General features: G+C 32.2%; 1 protein-coding gene across 1 annotated transcript in view; it reads right to left on the bottom strand.

The window, feature by feature from the left end:
• Nucleotides 1–22,753, bottom strand: part of LOC143079410 (mitochondrial S-adenosylmethionine carrier protein-like) — a gene marked incomplete in the record, with an annotated part of 79,285 nt that overhangs the window by 37,523 nt on the left and 19,009 nt on the right. Inside the window, 1 exon segment of the mRNA XM_076254744.1 lies at nt 10,168–10,324. Within this exon segment, the coding sequence (XP_076110859.1) occupies nt 10,168–10,324 (157 nt within the window).

The raw sequence follows: 22,753 nt of genomic DNA, 5'->3' as shown, positions 1-22,753 counted from the left end.
ACACTGTAATAGTTTTTCTTTCGTCTGATACAAAATACCCCATATCTTTTCTTTTTCATACCTATCTGTTTATTATGTCCCTGGATTATGTCAATCATACATTGTTGCAATACCGACATGCTTGTACTTTGTCACAGAAAAAACTGAAATAAATTTCCTTCAAATCGAAGTAAAAAATACAAATGTACCCTTTAACATTTGAAATGTTGAAGACAAAATTGCTCTATATCTTAAGTTATCATTGACCAATATTTGAAATTTAAACCTCTATAAGATGTGATGTACGGCATTTCATTTTATCATTGGTAATGATCCATATCTGACAGAGAAGAAATATTCATAATTCTCATAAAGCTTTCATAAATATTGTTAGATACCACTAATCGTTCCAACAATCAAGACAACAGAGACAAACAGGGAAAAAAATATGAAAATGAAAAGATATGACTTAAGTGTTAGCATGTTCAGGGAGACGGCACTGAATTTACAAAACAATAATTGATGTTTTAAGGAACTGTATAGGTCTCCTCAGGTTTTCAACAAGGGTAGAATTCAAAACCTTGAATAAGAAAGCCTCGAAATCCATGATACTTTTTCTGTGCGGTAATTATATCTACAAAATCCAAGCATGTACACGACATATAATACATAGATATAGGAAGATGTGGTGTGAGTGTTCATACATGCATATTTCTATATTGGGAATTTATTTTTGTTTCCAAACAGAATTATAAGGTTATGTATAAGTGCCTCCGTTCACTGCACAATTGTAAATTGTCTTCCTAAAGACCAGCAAAAATAAATGGCACAAGTTCACGTAGTCATAAAAAAAGTCGTATAATTTACGTTATCGAACCAAAAATCAGAAATACGGATATTATATGTGAATGGTTAGGAAATCCGTTTCCCCTACATGTTTTAAAAGTCAAAGAAAAATGTTTTCCCTGATACAAACGTTTTAAGAACCAGTTTTGTGTAACCTATAGACAAATTCGACTGGATATAAGGAAGTTAATATGTTTACTCTTATTTGAAATTATCTTTTAGAACTTTTTTTAGTAATTGAGAACCTATGTTGTTTATGGGTAATAGGTGAAATATTGCATGATCCTTCAAAATGACAGCAAGTGCAGTTTTCCGGACGATTTTCATTTGTACACTGCTAAAAACTGTCAGGTCCTGGCCATGGTATATTTTGGAGAATTTTTTTTTTACTGATTTTTATTAAAAAAAATATTCTCTGTGTGTGCCATTGCAAGAAATAGTTTTGCTCGTTATTTTGTCATATTAAAAAAAATTCTCAACAAAATTTTCCCGTTTAAACTGTAATAGAAAAAAGTTTGGCATGAGAAACGGACGAAGACATATTCTAACAGAAGTACAAATACCAGTCCTCCCTTTTGTGTATACATATGAGAAAACATTTCATAGTTATTGATTGAATTCAAAGCCATCACACATACGGTACACATTGTAGTCCGAAAAAATAAAGGACTTCATTCCTATCAAACACCTTTTTAATTGTTTACCAGTATATTTCTTTTAGTTTTGGGTAAAATTGTAAAGGAAATAATACTATCAAGACGTCCTTCCATAAATCTTATTTTTTCTGTTCTGACTTTGAAGAAATGACTACTATTCGCCCAATCGAAATGGTGCATGGACATATTTTGTTTCATATTATTAGAACTATTTTCAATATCATCGGTATTAAACTTGATTATCGACACATGAAAGTTTGTCAGCATTGTCAATCTTTTTAACGTTAAAGTACCAATAGTTCGGTCACTACTCAATTAAGTTTGTCGATAACGTAGCTAATTTTGACGGTAAAGAAACATCAATTCGATCACTTCTCTGTTACGGGCTGTATGTTGCAGTTGTCTTTTTATCATTTATTAGCTACATATCTTATTTCAATCTATTTCAAGAACATTTTTTATTTCTCAATCAGAAACCACATAATTTAAAATTTAGGCAAACAATCAAAAACCATTACCATGGATTAGTACATGTAACATTGAGGAAAATAATGGTTCAAAACACTCCATTGGTGCAGTGGTTCTCAGCTATATAAATTAATTGTTGAAGTAACATGTCTTCTGACTGACTGAAAGTTTTTTTCACCATCAGCTCATAGACATAATTTTGTCATGTCACCATGACGTCAACAATTTGTCATAATTTACTCCTAAAAAATAGAATTAAGATTTAAATTGGAATGACTGTAATATGTTTCTGTCTATCCAAATTAACCTAAAAAATGTGGTGCACTTTTAAATAAACTGCTATGCAGGTTATTTATTGTACACCACATCTTTTATGTTTTTCTTCATAAGCTAATTTGGATGCAACACGTTTTCTGATTGGCTGAATGCTTTACTGCCTATCGGCTCATAAGCTTTTCATGATTTAATCCTAAAAAATGAAATTTAAAATAAAACAAACATTCTGAGAGTATTGTACGGCAATACATAGTTTCCTACAGGTCAAAAATTAATTGTACTGAGAAAAAAAATGCTAACTTGATGGTGTACACTATATAATAAATATCAAGTCAATATCTTCAAGTAAGTCAACCCATACAGAAAAAATGATAGGATGGCCAACTGCATTGCTCAATTGGCCGGCAGTTGAACTAACTTGAGGGCCTGTTGAGGGCTTAAGCTCGTCATCAGTGGAGCAAATTGTTGAGAGCCAGTTGAGGGCTACCAAGATTTTTGCAATGCAAATTAGGTAGCCCTCAACTACCAATGCTCAACTTAATGCAAATTAGTTGAGCAATGTTGAGAAAATATCATAGTTCAGGGCTAGGTGTCCAACAGTTGAGCAATTAGAGTTGATGACTACCTGGCTAACAGTTGAGGACCAGGTCATTAAAAGTTTAGGGCTAGGTGGCCAATAGTTAAGGGCCAGGTCATTAAAAGTTTACGGCTAGGTCTTTAAAAGTTGAGCATAATCTGGTAATTACAAACTGATGACTACAAATTGTAGAAAAAATAAATTTAAATTGTGTATTTTTATAGCCAAAATACTGCTGAAAGATCTCAACTCACAACAGATTACATGAATGCTTTATTATATCCTTGCTTTTTAAAAATTATCTAGTAAATAAAAATAGATCTCTAGTTTTATACCAAATTCATTATATTAGAATATTCTTATTTCATTAGAAATACTTTCTAAAACAAATTGTCTTAATAATAAAATAAATATGTCTCCTGTCTTACACATTTTGATAATATATAAATTAATGAATGAATATATTGTCTCAATTTTGTCTTCACTCTAAAAAGTTAAAAAGACACTTCAAATATCACTTTTTTGAACTGAAAGAGCATTATACACTTATTCAAAATGGTGGAAATTCTAATCCAATGTACTTACCAAAAGATGTTTCCAGAAATATGTGTTAAAACATCAATATTCCTAAATCCAAGAGTCATTTCATCAGAAGAACTGCACTTGCACTATTCAATGTCAATACAGTTGTTTGTAACTTTTTTTTTTATCTACATCCATTGTAAAATTCATATTTATGATAACTAGAAGAAATCTTTGCTTGCCATGTGCATTCTCAAGCCCAGTTCAAATTTTAAATGTTTGATGTTGTTTAGGGTATTGTGACAGTGTGATCCCTTTGAAATTTGCCCCTAATAATGTTAATTACCTAAATCTTGAATATTTGATATATCTTATAATAAAAGAAATATTTTTTTTTTATCTTTATGTTAAAGTTTATGATATTTAAGTTAAAATACAGAAAAATGTACAAAACATGTGTTTCCCTTAATTTTGCCTCAAACATTGTGTACATTTATAATAAGACTTCCTGTTTATTTGCACTATACACATTTATATCACCAGGTCATATTTCTAATTGCTCAACTTTTGCTCAACTATAAAAAAATAAATTAAAGTCTGAATGCTCAACTATATGAAAACCAAAGATCAATTGCTCAACTTTTCCTCAACTTAATGGCCAGCTTCAGTTGAGGGCTAGTTGAGCGACATCTATCAAACATACAGTGCTTGGCCAGGTTTGAGTTGAGCTAAGATGCTCAACACATAGCCCTCAACTATTTTGCTTAAAACAGCTAGCCCTAAACTGTCTCCTACATGGCCATCAACTGGCCCTCAACTTTTTTTCTGTAGGGGAAAGGACCATAACTCTGCACGAAATCAACAGACTTAAACAAAAGTCGACTTTAGTCTGTAACTTGTCATGATCAAACTAATACACCAATTAGCAAATCAATATCTTTAAGCAAGGTTTAAGCAATGATTTTGAGGACTTTAGTCAGTTTCGCACGCTATTAAAATCAACCTTCTTATGTGTGTAGCAGCAAAGGACCAAGGATGTATATCACTAGCTTCATCTTTGACTTTGTCAGATTTTAAAGGACTTAGGCATGATCGGCAGTCAATATTGTATGATTTGACTGTATTGGCCCTTATGAAAGATTCTGACATGGGATCAGGAAACTTAGTTAACAATGTCTCTTCAGATTATTCCAGGGGACATTCCTTACCAACAAAAGTTGGATTCATTTTTTTTTTTAACTAGAAATCACAACAGAAATCAACTTGCAATGATTATATCACTGCATACCGTAATTTTCCTAAGAAAACGTCAAAATCGATATTAGGAAATCATTTCTATTAAGTTGGAACTGTATAAAGTCCTTTTTGGAACAATGTCTGAAAGGAGGTTGTAAACAAATCATCAGTAGATCATGTTTACTACTTTCAGTTTTAAAATGAAACGAAAACGGGAAATGACACGTGGATAATAAATTCAAAACGAGTCCAGATTCATCAGGAAATTACAGCCCGTAACAGAGAAGTGATCGAATTGATGTTTCTTTACAGTCAAAATTAGCTACGTTATCGACAAACTTATTTCAGAAGTGACATAATTTAATTTTCTTCATCGACAAAATATTTCATGTCCAACGTGTAAGTTTTCATTGTTTAAGTCAAAGTTTTTTTTAACACAGTAAAACATTTTTTATAATCAACCTCTGTCATTGGCATTTTCATTTTAACGGTAAAGCATCAAATACGGGATCTCCGAAATTTCCATCATTTGTTACGAGGAAATCATTATTCAATCGAACACATGTCTTTGTTCATGACACATATTATGAAATACAAAGGAGTTGAAATAATCAAATACTTTCGAACTGACGGAAACAAAAATACATAATCTAGAATATGTGTTCTGTCATAAACAACTGAACAATGGCTTCGTCGTGCGAATCGACGAGATCATGTTACATGTAACTGATCTTAGCTGTAGAAACAGTTGGTGCGACCTCGATAAAATCTTTATCAGTTTAATATAAGCGATAAATATTCATGACTACAATGATAATGAATTTATTGGAGTCACATCCACTGTTTCTATTGTAAACATGAACTCGTCGGTTAGTGCAATGAAGACACTTTTAAAGATTGAGATTGTTGGTTTATTCTTTACACCTTCGAGGTATTAAAATTATTTCAGTGTTTATTTAAAGTTAAATTTATTTTCAAATCTCTTCTCTTTAAAATTGTCGAAACTTCCGTTTAAGATTTCTGTGGTAAACTATCTATTCTATAGTTAGGACCGTTTTATAATAAATACTCTTTTGTACAAGAATACTTTCTTTATAGAAGTATAGATCTGCTGGTTATAGATTTTTTTTATATAACTTTCATTATTGTGACGACACGCTATGAAATTCAGATTAATTTATAAATGAAGTTGTATATAAATTTTTGGTCATAAACACAAATCTTTTAAACAGTTCGACGAGTGCGTCAATGTTACAGTAGTCTGTTTACTGTAAGTTACTAAGCTTGGCCCGATTCATCTGTCACTTATGGAAACTAATTCACCACTTTCTGAGACATTCATTTTTATTTCACCATCAGACATGGACAGATGGAGCTACATTTGTAACTAAAGGAAAACTCTCAAATTAAAGAAATTTGACATGATATACTGAAACTTTCTTATAATCAATTAAACGACTGCTTTTCTTAGATATGTGATTTTTCATGGTCAAACTTTTTCATTGCTAACGGACATTTTGAGATTTTTTATTGTAAAAAAATGGTGTTTTCAACATTCAACATTCAAAATTTAGAACTTCATGAACATGTACAGGAAGCTGAATTATTGCACATCTATGTACAGTAACTACTTAAAATTGTACTTCTGCGTCCTTAAAATGTTCTGACCGTCCTAAGATTTAATGTACGGAAATGTTTCGGTATATTAAATTCAAATCCGAATTGAATGTTTATAACACACAAAAAGAGAAACCAGAATCTCTTGATGACCAAACGTATGTACACGTTGGGGCGATTTAGAGCTTTTCAGAAGGAGTGAGATTCCACCCTTGTTGAAAGCCTTGTGGAGACCTCGAGATTTTTAAATTCCCTCTGTTTTGGAGTGTGGTCTCTCTGTAAATTACCCCCATATCTTTTCATTTTCCTATTAACCGAAGGGTCCATGTGAAAATTTCCATTGGATCATATATGTTAAACTAAATGTACAAAACAGGCTCAAGAAAAGGCGAAATTTCTTTTTCAAACCTGAACTAGAAATCTATTTTTTTCTAATAGAGCATCTTACATTATCGTCAATGAGTTCAGGCATGTGAAAAATGATATAATCATACACAAGAAAGAAACCCTGAACAGGCTTTCAGCAATAATTTTTACCTATTTAATATTAAGTAAATATCAACATGTACATGTATTTGATAAAGTACAGATATAACAAAGAAACTGTCCGGTATCCGACGTAAGAGTACACCTTTTGACTGCACGCGTAGTCGGGTGCGTTCACTACGAGGACACTTGTACCCAACTACGCGTAAAGTATGAGTACAGAATCGTCCCATACAGGACATTTTCTATGTTATCCTAGTATATTATCCGACAGTTAAGAATAAAATCTGGTCAAATTTTGAAGTTGAACATGTGGGAATTTTTTATTTTTGCCACGGACCATTTAATTTTCATGGAGGAAGGGGCCTGGTAGTTTTTAGAAAACAATATTCTGACCCTGATTTTGACTTAAAAAATCTGCTGCCTCAATATTTTGTCATATGAAAAAAAAATTGTCAACAAAATTTTCCTGTATAAACTGTAATAGAAAACAGAGAAAATGTGTCTATGAGACACAGATGCCCCCGCCAAACAGGAAGTAGACGAATGACAGACCTGAAAAGGGGAGACACAGTACAATTCATCTTGATGAAGCTTCAGACCAAATATCAAACCAATCCGACATACACAAGGCGATATATATTTGACAAAAATTTTATAGACCGGACATACAGACGTACAGACAAGGGTAAATCTTAATGCCCCGTCGCCTAAAGGCGGGGCATAAAAATCTGACCAGTGAAGCGGTTATTAAAATATTCTGAGATATATAACTATATACTCCCCCCCCCCCATCTTCCCCTCCTGAAAATCAAATGTTTCGTGCCTTAGCAGATGTGTGTTAGCACTAAGTTTTTCATTTAACGCGGTTAAGCAGAAATGTATGTGTATTTCGACAAAAATTGGTAAATTAACACCAGAGATTCCTTCGTTTGATCGAAGAGTTTTCTTGCTTCAAGCTGAATAATTCACACCGTTCTACATGAAAATAAAAGGATTTAAAAACCAAAGTTCCGGCGGGCTTTTTCACGTCCTAAATTTCGAGACCTGACAATCCGGGACATTGAAATCCCACTTTACCAACAAAAAGATAATCCCAGCTTTATTTCTTGATAAAGGGTCTCTGGTAATAATGATACGAAGTCGGAATTAACTCAGGTTTTAAGAAAAACATACGTGTACATTCTGGATTTCAAAAGTGAGAATTTTTGACAACATACTTGGCCTTGGATAGTGCCCATTTTCAGAAAAGAATGTTTTAAAAGTCAAAGAAAAATGTTTTCTCTGATAAAAACGTTTTAAGAACCAGCTTTGTGTAACCTATAGATAAATTCGACTGGATATAAGGAAGTTAATATGTTTACTCTGATTTGAAATTATCTTTTAGAACTTTTTTTAGTACTTGAGAACCTACGTTGTTTATGGGTAATAGGTGAAATGTTGCATGATCCCTCAAAATGACAGCAGGCGCAGTTTTCCGATTTTCATTTGTACACTGCTAAAAACTGTCAGGTCCTGGCCATGGTATATTTTGGAGAAAATTTTTTTTACTGATTTTTACTAAAATAAATATTCTCTGTGTGTGCCCTTGCAAGAAATAGTTTTGCTCGTTATTTTGTCTTATTAAAAGAAATTCTCAACAAAATTTCCCCGTTTAAACTGTACTAGAAAAAAGTTTGGCATGTGAAACGGATAAAGACATATTCTAACAGAAGTACAAATACATTGTACCAGTCCTCCCTTTTGTGTATACATATGAGAAAACATTTTAAAGTTATTGATTGAATTCAAAGCCATCACACATACAGTACACATTGTAAAAATAAAGGACTTCATTCCTATCAAACACCTTTTTAATTGTTGACCAGTATATTTCTTTTAGTTTGGGTAAAATTGTAAGGAAATAATACTATCAAGACGTCCTTCCATAACTCTATTTTTTCTGTTCTGACTTTGAAGAAATGACTACTTTTCGCCCAATCGAAATGGTGCATGGACATATTTTGTTTCATATTATTAGAATTATTTTCAATATTATCGGTATTAAACTTGATTATTGACACATGAAAGTTTGTCAGCATTGTCAATCTTTTTAACGTTAAAGAACCAATAGTTCGGTCACTACTCAATTAAGTTTGTCGATAACGTAGCTAATTTTGACGGTAAAGAAACATCAATTCGATGATTTCTCTGTTACGGGCTGTATATAATTTTTTTATTTAAATTACTTTAGTAAGAGATATATATTTGTCTCTCTCGTTTAATTGATTCTAAATTCCGTATAAAGACTTTAAGCATGAAAAAACAAGAATGTGTCCCAAGTACACGGATGCCATCTTTTTCTGTGTTCAGTGGACCTTGAAATTGGGGTAAAAACTCTAATTTGGCATTAAAATGAGGAAGATCATACCATAGGGAACATGTGTACTAAGTTTCAAGTTGTTTGGACATCAACTTCATCAAAAACTACCTTGACCAAAAACTTAAATCTGAAGCGGGACGATTAGATGGACGAACGAACGAACGGATGAACAAACCCACAGACCAGAAAACATAATACCCCTCTACTATCGTAGGAGGGCATAAAAAGGTTTGGAAACTGAATATTTGATCTGTAACTTGTCATAATAAAACACTGTACCAATTATTAAATCAATATGTTATGAATTGGTGACAGAATAAAGTACAGAAAACTGAATACATCAGTGAATTTTCTAAGTCCAAGGACCATAACTCTGCACAAAATTAATCAGACCGTAACAAAATTCATTCCTTAAATAGACAAAAAAAAATATAAGAGTCATATATGCAATCCTCAATTTAAAATATTAATCACCTTGAAAAAAATTAATTTTAAAATTTTAATTATATTTTGTTGTTTCCATGGAAACGGCATTCATTTTGGAAATTCCAAAGTCAAAAAGTAACTCAGCCATGTGCCAGTTAACATTATTATAACGTTAAATCGAGATTGGAGCATTTGGAAGTTTTGGACATTATGACTGTTTCCATGGTTACACTGACCATTTTGAAAAATCCAAAACAAGCCAGCTGAGTGAGATTGGCATATGACATGGAACTTACCATTAATGTTTTACTGGGTTTCAGCTTTTATTTTATTTGTTCAAATATTGTAGTCAATATAATGGAATTTTAGGCCACTGTTATACAAGTGGTAGGTTTAGTTTATAAAAGTTTAATCCAGCTTTTTCTGCATCAGGATATGCCTAGATCCAGTCAGCAATATGATAGTTATTATTGATTCGCTGGATGTTTTGGAGCTTTTGATTTTAACATTTTATAAGGAAAAGCCCAATTGATTTTACCTTGGAGTCTTGAATTTTTGTTATTTTACAATTTTTTTTTTGGTAGCATGATGAAGTTTTTTATTTTAACAATAATATGCTTTTGTATTGACACCATTCCCTACAGGAAAAAGGTGACAACATGAACATATGACAAGCATGAAATTTTAGTAAATCAATTATAAGAGATAAAATATACCTGTAGGAGCAGCACCAATAGTAACAGACAGCAAACCAGAGTATATTCCACGGAATCCTCCAGATTTCCAAAAACCAGCATGACTCTGTAAACGTGTCTTGACTGTATCTAGTGGAAAGAGTGACACATCCACTGAGCTCCCAGCAGCAGCACCTGCCTTGAATTGATCAACAAATAAGTCTCAAATACTTAAAAACTTTCAATGTATCAGAAAAAATAAGTTTTATTATAATAAAAACATTTTTGGCAGTAAATTTTTATACACTAAATTTATGGGCTACTGTTTCATCTTGTGTAGGTTTTATTTCTTATCAATGGTGTAATAAGAAACCGAAAATTTCCATGGTCTTTGTCTAGGAATTATGCAAGTTTTCGATTACAGGCAGTCAAGGTCAGCATGGTCATGGCATGATCAGGGTCAATACTAATTATCATTGGCCACAAATATTTTAATTGACCAATGAGGTTAAAGTGCATGCTAACTTTCAACAAGCGTCAAGTTGCGCCCGCATTATCGCAATTGCACTGAATGCTACTAGACGCTATTTTTGTTTTGCCAGAAAAGTAAAGATTTTCAATTTTCAAGTTTGTTCCTGAAAGAGGCTTTATTTAATTTTGGACAGAAGATTACTGACGATTAAGTACAGAAAAGACTTCGTTAGGATTACACAGAACTTGTTCAGAAGGTAAAAGCCATCTAAAATATTCTTTTATTCAAAATATTCGCTTCATATTAAAAATATTCGTATTATTTTTATATAATTTGTAAATTCTAAATTTGTTTATTATGATTCATCGAGTTTTAATATTTGGTCATTCATTTGTACATAGATTAGAATCATTTTTGTACGAGAATCGTTCAGAAGGGCTATACAATTTAGGATTCGATGGTACCGAAATTCAGGTTCAATTTGCCGGTTTCGGTGGTAGTACATTGCGTCCGGGTCGTAAATGCATTCAGAAACATGAATTTGTGCAAGTTTTTGACACTTTAAAACCAGATTCCGTATTTATTCAAATTGGCGGTAATGACTTGACAAGCGAGAAGAATCCTGAGAAATTGGCTCGAGACATCGCGTCATTCTGTGATTACATAATCACAGTGTATGGTGTTGGTCACGTGATCGTTGGGCAATTACTGCCGAGGTATTCCGAAAGGTCGGGTCCCGATTATAACAACAAAGTAAACAAAGTGAATCAGGTACTGTTTTCATCTTTGAAATCACGTACAAATATTACTTTTTGGAAACATCGGGGCCTGTGGAAAAACACGAAAGCTTTGTTGTCAGATAAAGTTCATTTAAATGGTGAAGGTATGCACATCTATGCTAAAAGTATTCGTGCAGCTGTCGGTAGTGCAAATCGTATGAAATAATTTCAATTAATAAAATCAAACTGTAGAAAGAGATATCTATAAACGGGACGTTTACATAGTTTACTTATAATAAATAAAAAGCTTATTTTATAGTATGCTATTATCTGTACATGTACATCATTGTTTTGTTATTCATGAAAACTTATGCATCAGTCATTAATGATACTTTAACTAGAATACATGTATATATACAAATTTTTGCAGACAATCCACTGCTCTTGTTAAATTTATTCAATTAGTGTGGCACACAAATGTATCATTATACACATGGTTTTATTGCCATCATTATGGCTATGGTTATCATATATGTCAGTGCAATTTTGTAAAATGGTATCAATTTGCACTGGTTATATGGTTATATTTTGTATCATTATACATACATATGGTTAACCATCATTATGGTTATGGTTCTGATATTCATAGTGCATTTTTGTATTTATGTATCAGATTACACTGGTTTTCTTTACATACTTTTTTACATGTACCATACTTTACATGTTTATTATCATGTATGGTTACAATGTAGTTGACATATAATATTGCATTTTTGTGTGCCACATTGTTCGTTGCGTGAATTTTTTGTATGAACAATTAACAATGAATAGCATTATATAAGTGATATACATGTATGCATATTTTTTCTGATGTTATATTATAGTCAAAACACATTATCAGGTATTCAAGAATTATTTTTGTTTACTTTAAAGATGCCTAAACAAAGAGCTAGATCCAAAAGAAGAGCTGCTCCTTCCGACCTTACAGACCGGGACCTTGTCATAGATCCCGTAGTTTTGCCAACTGTGGAAACAACTACCAGTAATACATCAAGAGGGCGGAAACGGGTTCGAAACATTGGTCCAACTCCATCAACAGCTCCTGTGATGAACATTGCAAGTACAACAGCACAGCCAACAGCAGATGAAATAGCTGCAGCAATGATCACACAGTTGAAAGGAGCTGGTTTACACCTAACAGACAGCAGTGGAGTCAGACTATCAGATGACAGATTGTCAAGTGTGTGTGGTATGCGCTCTAGTGCAACACAGGAAGCAGTTTCCGGCACTGATAACCTAACAGAGAGTCAGCATACATTGCCGTCGTCATCATCAAACACAGTTCACTATTCATTGGTACCACCTGTGACGTCAGACCTATCGGTGGCTGGATACTTCACAGCCAGTAGCCCAACAACACAAGAAGACCAAACATTAGGTATTGACAATTCGTCTATAGGGCAGACAGCAAGCTATTTAATTAGAAATACTTTACCTTTGGGTTTTAATGTCAGTGAAAAAATTAGGAAAGACATAATGTCCGATAGTTACGTGGATTTTGTTACACTTTCTCCAAATTTAAATGAAGATGAAGATGATGATGTTCTTTTCAAATCGAAAGCTGTAAAAATTTCTACATACGCAAAACCAAAACAGTTATTTTCAATTCATCAGTGGACTGAAGCTTTTGATATTTATATGTCTATTTATTATGTGAACCATCCAGAACATATTTTAAGTCTTATTAAATATGCATATAATGTTAGAGCTATGTCAAAGCAATTTGGGTTTAACATGGAAAAATCTTATGATGAAACGTTTAGAAAGGTACGCAGAGTGATGAAATTTGATTGGGCAGTTGTAAATGATGATCTTTGGCGCACTGCCTTTTATGATCATTTCAATCGTTCAAATACTAATACCGGTAACAATGCATCAAATAATAAACACGTTAAACAAAGTGGAGGTCCTCCCTTTCAACGGCGGGTTCAGCAACAAAGCAGTCAATTCCCACCTGGTTACTGCTGGACCTACTGTAGAACAGGTGGCTGCTCCAGTGACAACTGCAAACATAAGCACCAATGTGTGCAATGTGATAAAAAACATGCCACAGTCTCATGTAAAGAGTGGCTTACAACCCACAAGTCTACCAACACCAATAAAAGTAAATAAATTAAACATTTTCCTCAAAGGCTATGACAAAGCAATGAAATTAAATTTAATACAGGGTTTTACATTTGGCTTTAAAATAAATTCTTTGCTTGATAAAAAAGTGGACAAATTTCCTTCCAACCATAAAAGCGCAAGAGAAAATCCTGACGCGGTCAACCTCAAATTAAATAAGGAAATTATGAAAGGCAGAATAAAAGGACCTTTTGATGAACCACCCTTTGATAAATTTATCTGTTCTCCCTTGGGTCTAATACCTAAAAAAGAAAGTGGGTCTTTCCGCTTAATTCATGACCTATCCTTTCCAAAAGGGGACTCTGTCAATTTTTGGACACCACCTGAATACACTTCAGTTTCATATCAAAATATTGAAACTGTCATAGAACTTGTTCAAGAACACGGTTTCAACTGTGAAATGAGTAAGGCCGATGTTGAAGATGCGTTCCGTTTAATTCCTGTGCATTTTTCAGAATACCATTTATTGGGCTTTAAATGGGAGGAAAAATTTTATCATGATGCAGCCCTCCCCATGGGGGCCTCTTCTTCTTGCCAACTTTTTGAAAATTTTTCCTCTGCTCTTCAGTGGATTTTGAATAGCAAATTTCAAATAAGAGGTGTTTCACATTTGTTAGATGATTTCTTTTTTGTAGGGGAAGCAAATACTAACAAGTGTTCTGTAGCACTTAACACATTTTTAACTTTATCAAAAACCTTAGGTGTTCCTATAAAAGATGAAAAAACTCAATTACCTACAACATGCATAACTATCTATGGCATTGAGATTGATTCTAGGGCTATGGTAGCTCGATTACCAAAAGATAAAATAGCAAAAATTTTGGGTCTCCTTAACATATTTAAGGTAAAAAAGAAAGTTATTCTTCGAGAATTACAGTCTCTTTTAGGTTTATTGAATTTTGCCTGTAGTGTTGTAGTTCCGGGACGAGCATTTCTGAGAAGGTTATTCGATCTAACAATTGGCCATTCATGTCCTCATTATAGAATTACACTAAATTCAGAAGCGAGAGCTGATTTGAGGGCATGGTTTGATTTTGTATCTAATTACAATGGGAAGTCCTGTTTTTTGTTTCAAAAATGGGTGTCTTCTGAATCATTAAAATTGTATTCAGATGCAGCTGGGGTTCATGGGGGATATGCTGCTGTTTTTGGCAGTACTTGGTTTGCAGGGGAATGGCCTCAAAATATGCTTCAATTACACATTACAATAAAGGAGTTGTTTCCTATTGTTCTTGCTGTGGAAATATGGGGGCATTCATTGTCAAATCATAAGGTACTGTTTTTGACTGATAATCAGGCGGTTGCTGATATTATTAATAAAACTTCATCACGAGATAAAATTTTAATGAAATTGGTCCGCAGGTTAGTTTTGGCATCGCTGAAGTTTAATATACATTTTAAAGCAAAGCATATAGCGGGTAAGACAAATGTAGTCTGTGACTTGTTGTCTCGTTTTTCTTTTCAGAAAGCCCATCACATAGCTCCTTGGTTAAGTCCAACTCCAGTTTCAGTGCCACAGCATCTTTTGAATCTATGACGAGAAAATTATTACAAGCTTCACTATCAACGGCAACAAGAGCTTCTTATAATAGAATGTTAAAAGCATACGAACAGTTCTGTAAGGAACATTTTCCTTTATCACAGGCTTATCCATCTACGCACATGATGGTGTCTCATTTTATTAGCTTTCTGTTTTTGCAAAATTATAAACCATCTACAATAGCATCTTATGTTTCTGCTATAAGTTATGTTCACAAGTTAAAATGTTTGACTGATCCTACAAATTCTTTTTTAATAAAAAAGATTATCAAGGGTGCACAAAATTTGAGGAGTTCCTGTGACACCAGATTACCCATTACAAAAGAGATATTATCAAAATTATTGTTAGCGGTTTCCCATGTTATACGGGATCAGTTCAATCAGTTCCTTTTAAAGGCTATGATGTCCTTGGCATTTCATTGTTTCCTCAGGATAGGAGAAATTGCTGTTAAAAACAAAAATGAAAATAACAAAGTTTTACAGTTGTCAGACATTTCTGTGGGTTATAAAAATCAGGTCCCAATAAATATGACCGTCACAATAACATTTTACAAACATAGTGACTTGCGTCCCAAGACTATTTTAATTACTCGAAACTTTGGTAATATGTTTTGCCCTGTAAAAACAATGATGGATTATATAAAGGTAGCAAAACACAAGTCCGGTCCCCTTTTTCAATTTCTTTGTGGTACACCAGTATCTTACACTTATTTTAATTCCTCTTTGAAGTCCCTATTAATTTTTATAGGTTTAAGCCCAGAGCTTTACAAGGGTCATAGTTTTAGAATAGGCGCTGCAACAAGTGAAGCAGCTAAAGGCACATCTTTATCTGTTATACAGCAAATGGGTAGATGGAAATCAAATGCATTGCAAAATTATATTCGAATGGATAATTTTTAAGTATGATTTGACAGGGGTCAACAGGGCTTGCTCTGCCAAATAAATTATATTTTTCCATTATGTATTAATTAAGCTGGTAGAGGTCAACAGGGCTTGCTCTATCTTTTACTCTTTTCTTTTAATTGCGTCATTGCGTTTATTTAGAGTAGACTTTTATGTCAATATGGATAGAGGTCAACAGGGCTTGCTCAATCCATTGTTAATATTGTTTGCAAAATGATATGTAAATATATTTGTATTGTATTTTTTTTTTCATTTTTATATATAACTATGTATTTTGTCTTTAATTAAATTGTTTCACTCTGCGTACCTTACACATTTAAGTTACTTTAATGTTTGTAATAGGATGAACTTCAAACAGTATGACATGAGAATGTAAAGGTCAAAAGGGTTTGCTTTACATTGGCATTTCTACTGGCCAAACAGTTACGGTAGAGGTCAACAGGGCTTGCTCTGCCTAATTTTGTTATTTACACTAATGTTTTGAGTAGAAAGATATGTTATTTTTCTGAATTTTTCCTTTTGTCATAAAAAGTAGTTTCCAAGGATGTCTCGGGTGGCGGTCTCCCCAACTCAGGGACTTGGGGATCATGGCGGTATTTATTCCCCACCTTTGCAATTGTTGTCATTTATTCAGTTTTGTTTGATGACATAATTGTCCATCACTGTCAGTTATATAATGCTTTATGATATTCTGAATAAATGACCTTTTTCACAAATCTTGAGTTAGATATTCTGCAAATGAACTCGCATCCTTGGTTTCCATTTTCATGTCTTTATGTGGACAGGAAGGAAAGTTTAGCTGACAAAAAATAAGTTTTATTATAATAAAAACATTTTTGGCAGTAAATTTTTATACACTAAATTTATGGGCTACTGTTTCATCTTGTGTAGGTTTTATTTCTTATCAATGGTGTAATAAGAAACCGAAAATTTCCATGGTCTTTGTCTAGGAATTATGCAAGTTTTCGATTACAGGCAGTCAAGGTCAGCATGGTCATGGCATGATCAGGGTCAATACTAATTATCATTGGCCACAAATATTTTAATTGACCAATGAGGTTAAAGTGCATGCTAACTTTCAACAAGCGTCAAGTTGCGCCCGCATTATCGCAATTGCACTGAATGCTACTAGACGCTATTTTTGTTTTGCCAGAAAAGTAAAGATTTTCAATTTCCCACCCACCTACACCCTCTTTTTTAAGTTTTTAGTATTATTATTCTATCATATCTATGTTGATTGTATATAATTGTTTGTTTATGTTTTGTAATTTGTTTATTGATGAGTGGCGGTATTTATTCCCCACCTTTGCAATTGTTGTCATTTATTCAGTTTTGTTTGATGACATAATTGTCCATCACTGTCAGTTATATAATGCTTTATAATATTCTGAATAAATGACCTTTTTCACAAATCTTGAGTTAGATATTCTGCAAATGAACTCGCATCCTTGGTTTCCATTTTCATGTCTTTATGTGGACAGGAAGGAAAGTTTAGCTGACAAAAACATTTTTTTTATAAATTGAAAACATAAATACTTGTATCATTAAATGGAAATAATTCATTAAACAGTTTTTCTTAAAATTGAGTCAATTTTTCCTTCTAGCACTCTTTTCAAATAATTAAAAGCAAAGATTATACATATATTATATGAAATAAAATAAATTTATTATCTAAAATTACATTCATAGCTCAGAGAAACAGATTTCATAGGCAAAGTTTCATATAACAATTACATATAAACCAAATGCCTTGCCACATCTAAACAGATAAAACATATAACCCTGGGTAAACTAATGATCCTTTAAAAAAAAATCTTCTAAAAGGTAATAATTACCAATTCAACATTGTATAAACTAGATCTTTAATTATTGTTTTTAATGGTATTTATATTGATTTAGCTATCAGTAAATAAAATCAAAACTAAATATTATTTTTATTTTACATACAATACTAGTATACAATTCATGGCTCTACAATCTGTTGATATTTCATCTAATGGCATTGCTCATGATCATGGTTTTTTTTTATGTCTGTTTATGAAATTTTAAAACTAAATCCATTGGATGGGGATGTCTACTGATTATTATTTTTGACTTAGATGCATGCTTTTTTCATAGCTTCATGGGTGTGCACATGACCTGGTTTCAAGTTTTTATACGACCGCAAAATTTGAAAAATTTTTCGTCGTATATTGCTAACACGTTGGCGTCGTCGTCGTCGTCCGAATACTTTTAGTTTTCGCACTCTAACTTTACTAAAAGTGAATCAGAGTTGGGGTAATTGTAATTGTAATCGTTAATCAGCTGTAATTGATTACAATTTTTCAAGTAATCATTGTAATCATTAATCAGCCAAAAATCTGATTACATGTAATTTAATTTAATCAATTACTTTTCAAAATACCCTGTAATCCTGATTACTTTATAATTACATTCTGATTACAATGAAAAAAATCTTAAACTGTGTTTATGGTCAATAGTGGAAACTTTGTTATTCTTATTCAATTTATTATACCCCCGCTTTAAAAAAGGGGGGGGTATACTGTTTTATCTCTGTCTGTCAGTCCGTCCGTCCGTCCATCAGTCCGTCCGTCAGTCCGTCCGTCAGTCAGTCCGTCCCATGAAACTTTCGTCACATTTTTCTCAGGAACTACACATCCACCCTTTCTGTAATTTGGTATCAACATTTATATATGTCAGCCATACCGTGTGATGCGTTTTCAGATTCATCACTTGACAACTTCCTGTTTACCGAACACTTGTCTGATTTTACACATGATAGCCAAGTTGAAAATTTTCGTCACATTTTTCTCAGGAACTACAATACAAGGATTTCTGAAATTTGGTTTCAGGATTTATATAAGTCAGCTATACCGTGTGATGCGTTTTCAGATTCATCACTCGACAACTTCCTGTTTACCGAACACTTGTATGATTTTACACATGATAGCCAAGTTGAAAATTTTCGTCACATTTTTCTCAGGAACTACAATACAAGGATTTCTAAAATTTGGTTTCAGGATTTATATAAGTCAGCTATACCGTGTGATGCGTTTTCAGATTCATCACTCGACTACTTCCTGTTCACCGAACACTTGTATGATTTTACACATGATAACCAAGTTAAAAATTTTCGTCACATTTTTCTCAGGAACTACAATACAAGGATTTCTGAAATTTGGTTTCAGGATTTTTATAAGTCAGCTATACCGTGTGATGCGTTTTCAGATTCATCACTCGAAAACTTCCTGTTTACCAAACACTTGCATATTTTTACAATACTAATATTATCCACTTGCAGCGGGGGTATCATCAGTGAGCAGTAGCTCGCAGTTTCACTTGTATTGAACATGTTTAATAAGATAGTTTGGTTTACTTTTTTTTTTTTTTTTTTATAAAACATGACAATTGGTTTGTATACTTCAGTAAAAATAAACTGTTACAGTATTAAAAAGTCATCAATAGCCCAAGAAGAGACATATAATACAATTATATGTTTCTGGCCTTAATAAAAGATATTGTACATATATTCACAATTTAAAGATGTACATATATATATTTGATAATAACTGTTATATTCAAGTAATACTTTTCTTTAACCTTTAATTATAATCTTTTGTTAATGTTGTATTTTTTGTCATCTTTGAATTGACAGGTAGGAAACCAATTAAGGTTTGTTTTTATTGCAATTACCAACTGAGTATAGCTGTAGGACAATATATATGGTAAAAGATAAATCAGACATGTGATAATTTATTCAATTAGCACAAAATTAATTAAAAGTTGGACAAATATCTTGTTTAAAATAAGCAACATTTTTGTATGTATTTGTACTGGACATGTAAAATGCAATGATTTTTAGCACTTGTAGTTTGTTTACAATTTGATTAAACTGGTACTATTTCATCTATATTTTAACTCCCATAAACTGCACCTTGAAACAAATATAAATTAAAGTCTAGAATATGTCAGAAGACAAACAGCAAATGCTTTATATAAAGCTATATTCAATTGAAGTCAAAATAATACAGAGATTAATGATGATAAAGTGCAATGGGTCGTAACCAGTGACACAATGTTCATGTATGTATGAAGTGAAATTTTGAGGTTTATTAAATAGATGAAGTTTGAATTTATCATTTTATAATATAGCAAACACAATACTTTCTAAAAAATGCTATAGTTATGTTTCAGACTGTATGAGTATTTGGACCGTATGCGTACAGTCTGGACTGTATGCGTACTTTTTCAAAATACTCATACGGTCGGACGGTACGCGTACGGTCTGACTAATATTAAGAAGTTGGCAAAGTTAATTAGATCCATATAACAGTTCAATATAACTTAACTCTCAAATAGATATAAAAAAGTTTAATTGTAATTGAAAAAAAACAACTATATATTTTAATGATTTAAAAAATTCACGCTAATTGAATCTGTTAATCTCTTGTATTTAGCATGTCGATCACTCAGTAAAACAATTGAATTATGATCACTAAAATTGAAAATATCGGAAGTAAATATAATGTGGGAGGATAATTGTTTTAGAATATTTAGCAACTTTACCAAAAAATATTTTTGCTAAGGAACATACACGAACTGCAAAAATGTAAATGTAAAAAATATTAGTACGTTACTTGTGGTAGCAAGTGTAACATTGGTTAAGAGTACCAAAATTAGGATCAAGATATACAATTAAACAAATATTTAATTTCAATTATTCATTTGTTCATTTTATCCGTGTAATTGTGATAATATTAAATTAGTAAATCTGAAAATAAAGATTGTGATAAATGTTAATTTTTAAAAATTTAACCCATATGATCTAATAACATGTATGGTCAGCTCGTACTGGATCATACACGTAAACTCATACGGGCCGACCGTACGAGTACGGTCTAAATACTCATATTAAACGTTTATTCATTCACATCATGCAAAATGTATATATTTTTTTTAATTCATTGTAATCAGATGTAATCATGATTACTTTGCCAATGTAATCATTAATTTAATCAGACACTTTCAGAAATGATGTAATCATTAATTTAATTTAATCGTACAAATGACAAAGTAATTGTAATTTAATCAATTACATTGAAAGTAATCGAACCCATCTCTGAAGTGAATGGAAATCTATGAAATTTTAACACAAGGTTTATGACCACAAAAGGAAGGTTGGTATTGATTTTGTGAGTTTTGGTCCCAACATTTTAGGAATTAGGGGCCAAAAAGGGCCCAAATAAGCATTTTCTTGGTTTTCGCACTATAACTTTAGTTTAAGTTAATAGAAATCTATGAAATTTTGACACAAGGTTTATGACCACAAAAGAACGGTTGGGATTGATTTTGGGAGTTTTGGTTTCAACAGTTTAGGAATTAGGGGCCAAAAAAGGGCCCAAATAAGCATTATTCTTGGTTTTCGCACAATAACTTTAGTTTAAGTAAATAGAAATCAATGAAATTTAAACACAATGTTAATGACTACAAAAGGAAGGTTGGTATTGATTTTGGGAGTTTAGGTCCCAACAGTTTAGGAATTAGGGGCCAAAAAGGGACCCAAATAAGCATTTTTCTTGGTTTTCGCACCATAACGTTAGTATAAGTAAATAGAAATCTATGAAATTTAAACACAAGGTTTATGACCATAAAAGGAAGGTTGGTATTGATTTTGGGAGTTTTGGTCCCAACAGAATAAGGGGTCCAAAGGGTCCAAAATTAAACTTTGTTTGATTTCATCAAAATTGAATAATTGGGGTTCTTTGATATGCCGAATCTAACTGTCATGACTGTGTATGTAGATTCTTAACTTTTGGTCCCGTTTTCAAATTGGTCTACATTAAGGTCCAAAGGGTCCAAAATTAAACTTAGTTTGATTTTGACAAAAAATGAATCAGTTAGGTTCTTTGATATGCTGAATCTAAAAATGTACTTAGATTCTTGATTATTGGCCCAGTTTTCAAGTTGGTCCAAATCGGGGTCCAAAATTAAACTTTGTTTGATTTCATCAAAAATTGAATAAATGGGGTTCTTTGATATACCAAATCTAACTGTGTATGTAGATTCTTCATTTTTGGTCCTGTTTTCAAATTGGTCTACACTAAAGTCCAAAGGGTCCAAAATCAAACTTAGTCTGATTTTAACAAAAATTGAAATCTTGGGGTTCTTTGATATGCTGAATCCAAAAATGTACTTAGATTTTTTATTATGGGCCCAGTTTTCAAGTTGGTCCAAATCAGGATCTAAAATTATTATATTAAGTATTGTGCAATAGCAAGTCTTTTCAATTGCACAGTATTGCGCAATGGCAAGAAATATCTAATTGCACAATATTGTGAAATAGCAATTTTTTTTTTAATTAGAGTTATCTTTCTTTGTCCAGAATAGTAAGCAAGAAATATCTAATTGCAAAATATTGTGCAATAGCAAGTTTTTTTTAATTGGAGTTATCTTTCTTTGTCCAGAATCAACTTAAATCTTTGTTATATACAATATACAATGTATATTCACTTTTTACTACCAACTGATAAATTAAAATAATCTTTACCATTCAGTGATAACAAGCAGTTTTTTTACATCTTATTTCCTTATCTTATCTAAAATGTTTTTAGATAATGTATGTTGGACATTTGCCAGACATGACTATGATGTCATTTTCTATTTTTATTTGCCATTAACTTTATGTAAATAACTTCATTGGAAATTTGCCAATATAAAATGTTGCTGATGAAGTTTTTTTTATTGTTTTATACAATAAACAATGTATATTCACTTTTACTACCAACCAATCTTTACCATTCAGTGATAACAA

The sequence above is a fragment of the Mytilus galloprovincialis genome, chromosome 1 (genome assembly GCF_965363235.1).
Source record: "Mytilus galloprovincialis chromosome 1, xbMytGall1.hap1.1, whole genome shotgun sequence".
In the NCBI taxonomy this organism is placed as follows: Eukaryota; Metazoa; Mollusca; class Bivalvia; order Mytilida; family Mytilidae; genus Mytilus; species Mytilus galloprovincialis.
Note: the sequence above shows the minus strand (reverse complement) of the source record. Positions and strands in the feature narration are given on the sequence as shown.